A 13,054-nucleotide genomic window follows, 5' to 3' on the forward strand; every position below is an offset into this window, starting at 1 on the left:
CCCACTGTGAGTGTCAATTAGTTTGCTGTGGTAAGTAATAAACCACAGTTAAACTTATAGGCAGTCGCACTTGTTAACGTGTTGCCCCCGTATGCAGTGACTGGTTGACAAGAATCGGTCGTTTGCAACCAAAGATGATGTCAAATTAGCATATACGTGTTCCTGTTAAAGCGGGGAGTCGTCACCTGCGCATGCGTCAAATAGTCATAGCGTGTCATTGTCTACAAACAAGCGTCTGCTCATGAGCCTTTGCGTTTTGAGCGTGTGTTGATATAGTCGCTTGGGACTCAATTCCCGCGCGTGCGCAGATGACGAACCTCCCGCTTTAATAAACCATGGAGGTATAAACATACCTCTATAAATAAACCAACTTACGGGTGAAACTGTCGCCGCAGAGCGCAACTTAGAGCTGATCAGGGCTGTTTGGCAAAAAATGTAAACAGTGACGTCACAACGTGACGATCTATTAACCACTGGAGTGCCAATGTTAAATATTGTCACAATTAAAAAATTTAAACTCACACAATGTTTTCATAATATTTCTAAAACTTTAATCAATAATTGTGTCAAATAGGAAATTGTGTTCATTTGCGCCAGAATTATCAAAAAACATATAAATACATAAAACCAAGCAAAATGTGCGGAAATGGTTAGGCTAGAGAACATGGTAAAAATACATTGACAATTTTTTATAGGTGAAATCAATATATTATTCATCAGCGCATAGTATTCTATCTTGCAGTACAAAGGCAATGGAACACAGATTTTAAATATAATCTAAAAGCGCCATATTAGCCGTGACCCACCAATTCTCTAGGTGTCACTGCGTTCATATTTTAGATATCTTTACCATAGGAAAATGGTAATAGACACTCCATATAATATACAATGGCTATTCAATAGCTCAGATATCATTTGAATTCTTCATATTTTCATTTATTCGATATTGTACTACTAGTATAAATATTTGATTAGATAGATTACGTTACAAAAACAGTTAACAATGACGACAACGACGACGATAACGACACACAGATACACAGTATGGAGATGCGTGTACGTGAAATGTGATGTAACAATGATAGAAACGTGTGGGCAATAGACTCATTATCAAGAAACGCTAGCATCACATACACAACATTCAACACATTATCACTGAAACAAAGGTCCATTTTCAGCAGAATAAATCAATAATGTTTCATGTGAGTATGTAGAAATTTCTAAAATACACAGTAATGTGTTTAAAACTCGACGATACACTCCAATCAATACAATCGGAAGTGAACTTGAATCACGGTCACATCCTTGAGATGGATCCCCACCACATTATCTATACCATCAATTACAGGAAAATCCGAACCGTAATCTCTCAAACTGTCTGGGCTACATTTTATATTTAATGTCATTTAAATGAACGGTCGTTCGGGGTCCGCTCCAGGCAGATGACCTAACCTTAATCTATTTTATGAACAGACATGTCATTGCATTATATATAACACTTTTCTTCACAATAATGTTTGGCATGGCAACTGTCTGTGAAACATATGATTGAAATGATGATTGACACTGAAAAGATCAGAATATATTTAGCCTAGTGGCACACCTGGCACAACACGATCGTGTCCAATCTTCGGGTCAGAACATAGATTTTAAAGTTCCGATGTTTTCAATTTACATTTTTGAATTGATTCGGATTATTGCAAATTGTAGTAATTAATGAAGCTGAATAGTGTTCTGACGTGTCTGCACAAACAAAATGCTTTGTTGCTGGAACTGGAAAGTGTAATCTGGTTATTACGAAAAACTCGCGTGAAATGTAAGCGACAACAGAAAATCGCCATTATTTATAGCTATTGAATTGTCAGGAAATCGGTACATTAGGAGAAAAATAGAAATTGCTACCATTTAATGAGAATTTCTTTTATATTGGCACATATTGAACAGGAAGTAGTAGTTCTTGGAAAAACAAAACATATACCTTTTGATTATAAATGTGTTACTTGTTAACGACAGCGGAGAACATTACGTCACTGATTGATTGCAATCAGTTTGCGTGTGTATGCTGGGGACAATATGCGTGATAAAACTATGACATTGAAACGGGCATAGGCACGGACACGGACACGGACACGGACACAGGCACGGACACGGACACATGCACGGACACGGGCACGGACACGGGCACGAACAAAGGCACGGACACGGACACAGGCAAGGACACGGGCACGGACACGGGCACGGACACGGGCACGGACACGGGCACGGGCACAGGCACAGGCAAGGGCACGGACACAAGCACGGACATGGGCACGGTCACGGGCACGGGCACGGGCACAGGCACGGACACGGGCACGGACACAGGCATGGACACGGGCACGCACACAGGCACAGACACGGGCACGGACACGGGCACGGAGTATCCGCAGTTATACATTGATTTTTCGTACACCTTGCAAATTAACGCGATACACATATTGTCGTTGTAGTGAAAGAACAGTGGTTGGTGAATCACTGTATCTGTTGCAATGTACATGGGATGCTGATCATTTGTATTATTACAAAAGGCGTCTGCAATGGCGCTAAAAGATTGATTAATTAATAAAAGAAAACTATTAAAATTATACAATGCTTTTTTCTGTAAAAATGATACTTTTAAAATATTTCTACTGATACTATTAGTACTAGTACTTAAGGCACGTCTTAGTTTAAAAAAACTAATTGTATAGCAATATTATAAGCAACTTTCATTTTGTTTAGCTGCCAACCACTATAATTACTATAACTGAATATTAAGACAATAAATACTGTTTAAAAACGCTCTAAAAAATGGACATTTCACGTTCTCTGAAAAGAGACCGAAATTACGCAAAATCATACTCGCCGTTGCATATATTAACCTTAACTGTCTTTGCATATCTTGACAATCACTGCCTGACAATGACACAACGTAACCAAGATATTTGATAACTGAAACATACTGAAACGATGTAGCGAGTTATTCATTTGTCGTGGCATTATTTCCATTTCTGTTCAGAGAGGACGCCCTCTAGTGTCTTTTATAATGATTCATTATTCTGTCCGCGTATTGTAATAGGTCTGGTTTTGAAAAGAGCAACAATAATTTACAGTATTTCAGTGAATTTTATTTCTTTTTTAATCGAGAGTTTCAAATATGACCGGGCTCCGACTGTTAGTGTATTTATATAAATTTCTTAGGTTCACTTTAAAAAAAATCAGACATTCCCCTGTTTGTATTGATCTAAACGGCGGGGTTTCGACAGAATAACCAAAGTGTAGCAGTAGCATTATTTGTTCAATCGTCAGTGTATAGGGTGCTCTCTGTTGGAAATCTGATTCCATAGCGAGCTAGAACCGAGAACGAAATAATACCTTATATAACATAATTGGTTGGAGTATGGCTAACACAACACGTCGCGAGAAACTGTCATTTTGCAAATCAAAAGAAACGCCTGCTACACAACAGCGGGACGCGATCTATTTTAAAGCGCCAACGCATGCCTTTCAAGAAAACTAATGAAATTCACAAGGGCATAGAAATAATTACATGTTCTCCATTTAATATCGGTTGAGGTACAAACCAGTGTCACGCCAATTTGAGTTGAGTTTCCTAATCAACTGCGGTGCTTTGTATCCACAAACTCAAGGATACGAAGCTGTCTTTCAATAGTTTCACGCTCAGCAATGACGCGTTGACCAAAAAGTAACTGTGCCTTTTGCGAACCTCGGTACAGATAGGTGGCGGACAATTACGTAATTGTAAATATTGTATGACAAATGTGTAAATTCCCCAGCGTTTGACTTCCGATATTTTAACATAGGCAATTAAGTTAATCGGTGACAGTGACATTTAAAGCACTACTGTCGCCACGCCGCGCCGCGCCACGCCGTGTTCGACGTGAGTTTCATGCGACGTATGCAACGTGTGGAACTTGAACGCGCACTTTATAAACTAGTCTCGCGCATGCGTAACAAATCTGAGAAAAAAAAAAGACTAAAGTAGGGATAAATTGTTATAAGTTTAAAACTGGTTGTTTTAATTAAAAAAGTTCTATTCCGCACACTGCATTTAATTACACGCCCCTTTAAGGGTTCCGTGACTGCAAACCATTGATGGCAGAATAGTTTGAGTCATAGTTGCCATGGCAACACGGTGTAGCTGCGTGCGCAACATCTTATAAAAATAGTTCATAAACTCAATGGTGTTGTAAGTGAACTAACAGGCAAAGAATGTATCTCTAGTATTTATAACATAATTATAATCATTACAAGTATATGAGAACGGATTAAACAGTCATTAGTTTTGCATAAAACCGTAAGTCGTATTCATAGGGGTAGCCGTAGAACACACCAATAGATCAATCATACTCCATAACGTGTTTGACGTATCAGTAAAACCGTCTTATTTTTAGGATCTTATTAGCGGCGCTGTCATTAGAAGTGACTTTTGTTTTATCTTGCATGTTATTGTGAATAAAAGCCACCATTATACGAGATGTAAAGGTGTTGTGGCATCGCCATTCGTCTATTACATTCTGAAAATGCATTTGATTTATGTTCGAAAAATTGTTTTTCCATATCTACATGGAGCTTTTGCTAAAATGCCAACGCTCCGTCACGCAGAGCGCCACGCCGTCACACAGAGCGCGTTCGAATTAGTATATATACATAATCAACTGGTAGATATGGGGGGGGGGGCTCGTTTTGCTATAAAAAAGTAATTCTTTGCGGCGGAAAAACTCTCGTCACGTATTCATTTACACTTGGTATCGAAGTTTGACCGTTTAATAGACTTAGAAGCGGTCACGCGCCGCCAACGTGTGCTAATAATAACATTTAATAACCCTTTCTTTAATTGGTTGGCTGACATCTCGCATATGTGATAGGTGCCGATTGGAAAATAAGAATAACAAATGTTATTTTCTGGATTTTTTTGGTTGCTATGTGCGCAAAATTTAGCTAATACTATGTGATCATTCACTATAATCGTGTATGACTAATTTGTCTGGTGAAAAAAAACAGATTCCGATAAAAAAATATCTGATATTTTTCACCACCGCGGTAACAAATTGCATTAACAGCAAACATCAAACCAATATCGTATTTAAAGAGCATACCGGACTTAGAAATGGCAGCTTATTGCGTTTCAGCTATCTCCGTTTTAGTACTTGTAATAACCCTTTTAGAGTCGTGTTATGATCGATTTTTATTGACAATAATTTTAAATCAAAATGCATTCCAATACGCTCGGCAATTTGAGCTTGTAACTTCTAAATGTAAACGGCACACTTGTGATATACAATGTTGATGATACGTTGGGGATTTTGGTTATTCTGAAAACAAAATGGTCTAGCTCATTCAAAAGTTCACAAATAAGCTTTTGGTTTACAACTACTGGAGTGCGTATTATTTCAATTTTGCACAGCATTAAGTTTTGCGCAGAGAAATTTTAAACGAACAGAGTCAAATACTGAGCGCAGTGCTACAATAATGTTATTATTAATAATAACAATCTATTGTGAATTACTGTGCTTCAACGTAACTTATCGGAATCATGATAACAGTCACTGCCTTTTCTAGTTTATTCTGACTTAGTTTAGGATCTCTTGGCTGATCTTAAAAAAATAGCTAATGATAATTTTAGTCGGGGTTGATATACAAAATTAACAGCACTTTGATTTGTAGCAACAAGTATTATGTAATTTCGGTAATATATATGAAGTCGCCTCGCTGCATGTATTGAAAACGCACGGTAAACGTGGTACTCACCAACTGCATATAAGCAACAAACCGACACATGAAATCGCCGAACAACCAGTCAGCGGTCAGTGTTATCGTTGTCGTGGTAACGCCGCAACATATCAGAAACATGATGTCCGTCATGGCCAGACTGGAGATATACAAGTTCGTAACGGTCCACATTTTTCGATTTCTTCCAACGATGCATATGACCAGCGAATTGCCGATGATTCCAACCACCGAGATCACCGCAATGCTGACAGCCGGTAGAATCTGAGCTACACCAAGATACCAGTCGCCGTACCACACGTCGTCCGTGCCGTTTGACGAATTCTTCCACATTGCGAAATATTAATTCCTTTCCTGCGATATCATACAATGTTCTGACATGCAAAGTTGGTGATAATGCAAATTGGGATATCGTGTGTTTTAGTACCGTATGATCCGATGTCTTTTTCCGAGTGTTCAGTACAACGATAATAATAGAGCAATCGTCCGTCTAGTATGGACAGTCACACACACAGCTTTATCAGCGAGCGACTGAGACACATTCAACTACAAAAACCTTGGCACAGTAAGTTAACGCTCGGGAACTGGATAGAATTTCCCAAGCATGTGTCTTTTCTCGCGAGCTGCGCAGAACTGCTTTACTCTGTAGTGGGTGTGTTCAGAAACGGTTGGGCGGACGAGGCTAGCGGACAGATATTTGGATCTCATCTACCAATGTGTGCGATGAAAACTGACTGTGTCTTCTTTCAGTGTCCACCAATATAGTCGCATACACACCTTTAAGAAATGAAGAAATATTAAGAGATTGTGGTGATTGATAGAGCACAATGTAGCCGTTTACGTCATGATTACCCGTTGTACTATTATATGATGATTTGTGCCGGCTGCGGGTTAGTAAATTGCGACCTCCCACGTCTACTGTGTGTGACGTGAAAACAAATACTTTAATAGACGTCTCGTTTAAAATCCAACGGCGGAACACCGACTGTTTTTTCATTGTTAATACGTAGTAGTTTTGACGAGCAATACGCAACGCAACACATTATATACATAACAGATTACCGTGCTAGTATCAATATAGTGGTCACACCCATAATATAACACAATATATACTTATGATGTCATAGATCTTACGCTTGCGAGTTATATAATTTATGCTGATTATACGTGACGTCTAAGCGCGTTGATGGACGCACATTTTGTAGTAACAGCCGCCAAAGGTTTTTGAAATCAGCAGAAATGTTTCCCAACTTATTTAATGAAAATAAAATAAATTTTCTGTCGTCATTGTTATTAGTATCTCTGTGTATAATATTAAATACTATTGAGGGCAGTACAACAAACAGGAACGGCAACTTTATACGCGAGGTGCATAGACCAGAAATCCTGTCTAATGTGGATTGGATTAAAAGTTCACTTAATTGGAAATGTGTTGCTAATGCGTTTTATTAATGTCCGAAAGACCGCGGTATACCGTTTTCGTATGTGCGATGAAATAATTACTTGTGAATGTAAAAACAAATTGCATATTGTCATTGGAGACTGGGACATGATAGATCTTGCAGTGCAGTCTTTTACAAAATGATCATTTATTTGGTATAATAATACAAATAACAACACGACTACATACAACTAGTATCTTCGTTGTATGATGGATGGTTAGTACTTATATTTATATAATGAAAGTAGTGAATCCTCATGTTTCGTGTATTTATGTTAAACAAATTAAATTGTTCATTTGACCGAAAATGTGTTTTTTTTTCTTGTCTTGCTTTGTTTTGATCTGACTGAGCCCAGTGTTTTGCTTTGTACCCGCACGTCGCATGTAAATGTTGCGACTTTTGGTGCCAGTTGGTTGTCAAGAGCTTCCATATTAAAATAATAATTATATGAGGGATTTTAGAAGGTATTATAGAATATAAAAATGCAAACTAACCATGAGAAATGTCAACAAATAATACCAAATTTGAACGGGAAGTCGCTGAATGTTGTTATTAGGAACTGCGGAAAGTGAAATCCCTTGCATTTTTATTACAAAATGTGTGTTTTATCACAGAGGGGCTGTAATAATAACTACACAACCGCCGCGGTTGATAGAGGTTTGCATTGCTGACTGAGGCGAACAAATCTGGGTATCGACTTTGGCTGGGTCAGCATTTGTATTGTAATACCGAATAACACACATGTTCTAAAAAACTGCTAGAGATATGCCAGGCATATTGCGCGCATATAATCACACGGTAAATAGAGGGCAATGAACGAGGACCTACAACAACCAGACGGACATGCGCAATAAAATAAAATAAAATAAACGAAATGGCTAGTATGTATTCAATATCATATGACCGTTCTACCAATAGGTGCAAATATTCATATAAACACTGATGACATGTTTACCATTTATAAAAGAACCGTACGTGACTGTCAAGGGTAAGGGAATTTGAAATCAGAAATATAACTTTAAAATGAAAACACACTGATATCGGAAACAATTTTACATAAATTATCTTCATCAGTTGGCGTTGTCCAAATATAAATATTGCAGCATTTTTTGCTTGCATTCCGAATTAATAAGTGCTCAAAAACAGCACTGTAATTAACTGATTAAGTCGAAACAAACCTTGGTGTGGCAAGACACGAGTTCCTCCAGCTGACTTCTCACTTAACATTACACACTAGAGTACATTCTACCTTGACAATGGAACAGGTGACCAGGGTTGAGAGAATGTCGTCTATCAGATGGGAACTAAGACAACTGTCTATCAACTGTTGTGCTCGTGATTTATGTGTCGTAACCATCACCACGATTTAACTTAAACGCCGACCAAATGATTCACAGCGCGAGTAGCCAATCAGCGATAACGTCACAGCTGGTAAATTCTCGGCAGTAATAAGAGGCTAGGCATGGTGTGACTGGCCGTAATTCACTGCTGCTAGCTCTAAAGCAGCTGGTCCGAAAGTTTCAGTTTTTGAGAAGATAGTTATTTTAAGTAATGAAGTCGTAAAGCAGGCGTGGTTCTGGCTGTTGAGTGGTAGTATTACGTTAACCTTGCCAACTTATTCAAATTAAATTGAAGCATCGAGTGTATAAATAGATAACACCACGGGATTTTGCGAGTTGTTTCGGACTACGCCTTCAAAACATTCCACTGTACCGTCGCCAGCCGGCAGCGATACAAGAGATATTAATAAAGAGAGAACTGACGTAACCATAGAGCTTTGTTCCTTTACTGTTTATATAAGTGCCGAATACGGCCAGCAGTAAAGTAATTAATCCCAAAAGATTATAACTGCGGTTACTAAACTTTCACAGTCGTATTATATGTACCATATACTACAAATAAGCTCCGTGGACACATTTGAAAAGCAGCAGTTAATGTATACGTGGATCCAAAGATTTAAACATATTTAACAGAGTTGCTTGACTGGGTGTTTCATCACAGTAGTAGACGTCCTAAAAATGAAGTCGATTCATTCATTTTTGGTACTGCCAGTACACAAAAATTCGCACCCAACTGTAATACTAAATGCGTCAGCGAACCATTCCAGAACGGTTTGGTTATCGTTAATTAAAATTCTACTAACAAATCTCCGGTGCGATTATTTTAAAACCATATTCAATATACAAGCACCATCCATTCAAACAGTTTATTTTCAAAATTGAGGGAATCACATTTATGACCCTGCGCATTAATACAAGCTTCACTACGGTGATAAGGGGGACGTTGAGATCTAAGTATTCTAAAACTTACATACGATCAATTACAATGAGTAACAAATACAACGTCAATACCATGTATATATGGCTTAAAGGTCACACGTTAATCAGCATAACCACACGTTATAACCGCATGAATAGACTATTTCGATTACACTAACTCGTTATAAGTGAACGTTAACGTCAATTCGAATTCATGCATGACAAACATACGCACTGAAGAATCCAAGCAATTGATCGATCCATGTTATTAGATACTAGGTGACAAACATGGACATACGATACCACAAATATAAGTAATGATAGCGCAGCAACTTCTAACAACATGATAAACGTGATACTGCAATATTAGGATGTCGAAATATACACAAATTGATACATTGTACTACAAGTAACGTTTATTTAAGGCAATGTACTCCAACAATACATTACTGTCTCTGCGCAACCAGATTTCTCTATATCCCCCAAAATTTTATCCATCTTTAACATTTTAAAATCTCTCCATTGCCACCAATGTAATATTACTAGTATCCGTTCATACACATCACGGATTTGAACTGACAACACTGTTTAAAACACCAAATTTAGTGTAACATTAGACGAGTTACCTGGCGCCGAAAAAAAACACGCGATTCGCAAACATGTGTCTAACCTAATTTTCCGCTCAGAAGGGAATGACATTACACACAAAAACCAAAGCCATTTTTATTCAGACACGTTGAAATTAGAAATAATAGGGAAATTATACACGGACTAATTCTGAATGAAATTGATTATTCCGCAAATTAAATGTTAATTAGTTGACAGTTATATCTACGATGCACGATGTTGACAGTGCGTATATTTTAGAATCTATACATGTATATTGCCTTAGGAGTTTAAATACGGGTATATTTTATTGTAATATACGCATTTCCATCGCGTACCATTAAATGATCACTATGAACTACGAAAATTATTCACTATGCATGGAGAAATCGTGCAGACCGTCTTTAACACGGCAATGAGTTGACTGAACGCATCATGGACTGTCGGCTTTTGGTTGATGTAACTTCTTTAAATATTCGTCTTTGAGTAATCGTTGTACATTTGATGGTTTCACTGTTTAGCATAATTTCCTGTCTATTGCGTCATTAACACTTCACTCATTTTTTTGCTGCAATTGAAACATAGTTCGATGCATCACATATTTAATACATTTGAATTAATCGATAAATGGCATGGTTTCTGGTACGTAGAGGGCGCCAAAATGAGCTCTATGTCATTCACTACTTCTTTCGCATATCTAAGTCTCCGGACGAACACAATTCAGTTAAATAAAAACAGGTTGTATCTTTAGTGATCAGCGTACCGCGGTGTGCGGTGATTTAACAAGATAACTGCGCGATAATATCACGTGCAGTACGTATACTCACGCTCCTCATCCTTGATACTGATAGAAGTACTCCACAAGAAGTATACCTTTATCGCATTTTCTGTACCATGGAATCGAGGCCTAATTATAGCTGATCACTTTTTGATAGATATCATCGTATCATCGTATATGAATGATTATTGGGGTGTGTAATGATAATCACAATATATCATATACGACAATGAGTTCATAATTGGTATCTAGACAAATGACGCAAACGAATAGGCGTTGATACTCAATCATTTGAAAAAAAATTACATATCTTCTTAGTTCTATGTTTAAAATTATATACGTTGATTGTTCAAGTCAGTACACTATAAAATTACCTATTTAATACGTTGCCACACGTAATTCGGAACTGAAGCTTTTTGAAAGACGCGACATTTCACTCTATGTGTTCATAAATCAATCAGCAGTTATGACCAATTTGCGTTTCTTTTTTTTAGTTCTTCTTAAAAATACCACGCCAACAAGTAAACAACAGCCAGATGTGTGAAAAACCTACCTAAAATCGAGCCGACATTAATTTATGGAGAGTAACCAGGATTGCGGGCAAAATAAAACATCCGCTCGTTGAAGAATTGTGGATTAATCACGGTAGTGCTAATATATAAATCACAAAGGAAAAATGTATCACCAGCTATTACACCGTAATGTTTTAATGGACTGTACCCAGGGGCTGGTACGTATATTTTCTCTGACCTCCGCGGCAGCATGCATTGAATCACGTAATGTTAACAGGAACTATCCCTGGATGTCTTAACTTAATAAAGTTCACTTCGTTGCACGGACATCGATGTAGCAGTATGCTAAGTTGCGGGCGATGCCTCTGGGTTTTATAACTGAATTCCATATGTTATGTTCAGCATTAATGAAGGTATACGTATATCTGCGTAATTCAAATATGTAGCTTATATTGTGACAGTATGCACTAGTTATATCATGATTTGAAGCTTGAGGAATTATTTTCAAAATTCTAGTTTTCTAGTATAAAATGAAACAACCAGTTTGTTAAAAAACGAAAGAGAATGGCAAAGAAAAGTCTCGTGTCTTTCTCACTTTTAACGAAATAACGGCGACCATTGTTTCCGTGTTATATTCACAATACACATATAACATTAATACGCATATAACATACATTTATTAAAGTGTTGAACCTGGTACGTGGATGATAATTATTGACAAACAATCCAATAAGCCAAGGAAGTAATACAACTATGTGGAACAATTCCCTGCATCAATTGAGCTCTGATTATGGGACAATTGTGTTGATTTTACACATATGAAAAAAAGATGAAGTTATCTACAATTGTAAAGTACATATCATTAACACAGTAGCACGCACACGGTGCACGGTCTTCATTACACAGGTCGTGTTAAATTGTTAAATAGCATCAAGATTTTAATTTTCTTTATATTAGAAAAATCTCATTATTTCAAATCGAGAACACATTAGGGGAAATAGTGGAAAAATTAAATTAAATAAATTATAGCTGTGTCCGTTTTCAAAACAAAACGTTTTTAATTCATTTTATCTGATATTTTATTGACATGATTTGCTGAAAGAAACTTCTACATTGTGAATAATGTTTTATGCGATGTGTACGTTGGAAATGTTACAATGCCTCGAGGAGAGCACTGCTGTTCTCAGCATCGTCTACGGGGTACATATGTACCAACCATCTGTCATTACTTCAAAGAAGCCTATAATGAAGTCAATAAAACAACTATCCGTCACAGCTTTGGCAGCTCTTTCATCGTTATATTGTAACACATCACGATACTTTCTCGGGCAACTTGAACTGACATACTGCTGCATTACCTGGCTATTACCCCTGCCGATTTGATTGATTGATTTAGATTTTTTGGCGGGAATAAATAACAAAAATAATGATTGGGTGATAATGATTGAGTAATATTGTAAATATATGAAGGTAATACGGTTCTAATTGGATCAATTGGTATAATATATGTATTATAATTACCATGGACTATTTAGTGATAATGCTGCAAGGGGAAGTCTGACTCTTAACAGCTACTCGTTCACAATAAAATCAATTATGTAAATATATGCGCTGACATAATTTAAACTATTTTATCATATGTGGTACCTGATTCCTTGAGGTTTATATAACTAGATATAAGTTGATCAAAAC

The 13,054-nt window shown here is 37.2% G+C and overlaps 1 protein-coding gene across 1 annotated transcript in view; it reads right to left on the reverse strand.

Moving 5' to 3' along the window:
• The window catches only part of LOC100313641 (kisspeptin receptor 2), a 31,531-nt gene extending 25,156 nt beyond the window's left edge, over positions 1-6,375 (reverse strand). The window contains exon 1 of the mRNA NM_001168102.1: positions 5,788-6,375. Coding sequence (NP_001161574.1) covers positions 5,788-6,099 — 312 coding nt within the window. The 5' untranslated portion in view covers positions 6,100-6,375. The remainder of the gene's footprint in view (positions 1-5,787) is intronic.
• Positions 6,376-13,054: the final 6,679 nt, after the last annotated feature.

This window comes from Saccoglossus kowalevskii, chromosome 19, assembly GCF_978046115.1.
Source record: "Saccoglossus kowalevskii chromosome 19, keSacKowa6.1, whole genome shotgun sequence".
In the NCBI taxonomy this organism is placed as follows: Eukaryota; Metazoa; Hemichordata; class Enteropneusta; family Harrimaniidae; genus Saccoglossus; species Saccoglossus kowalevskii.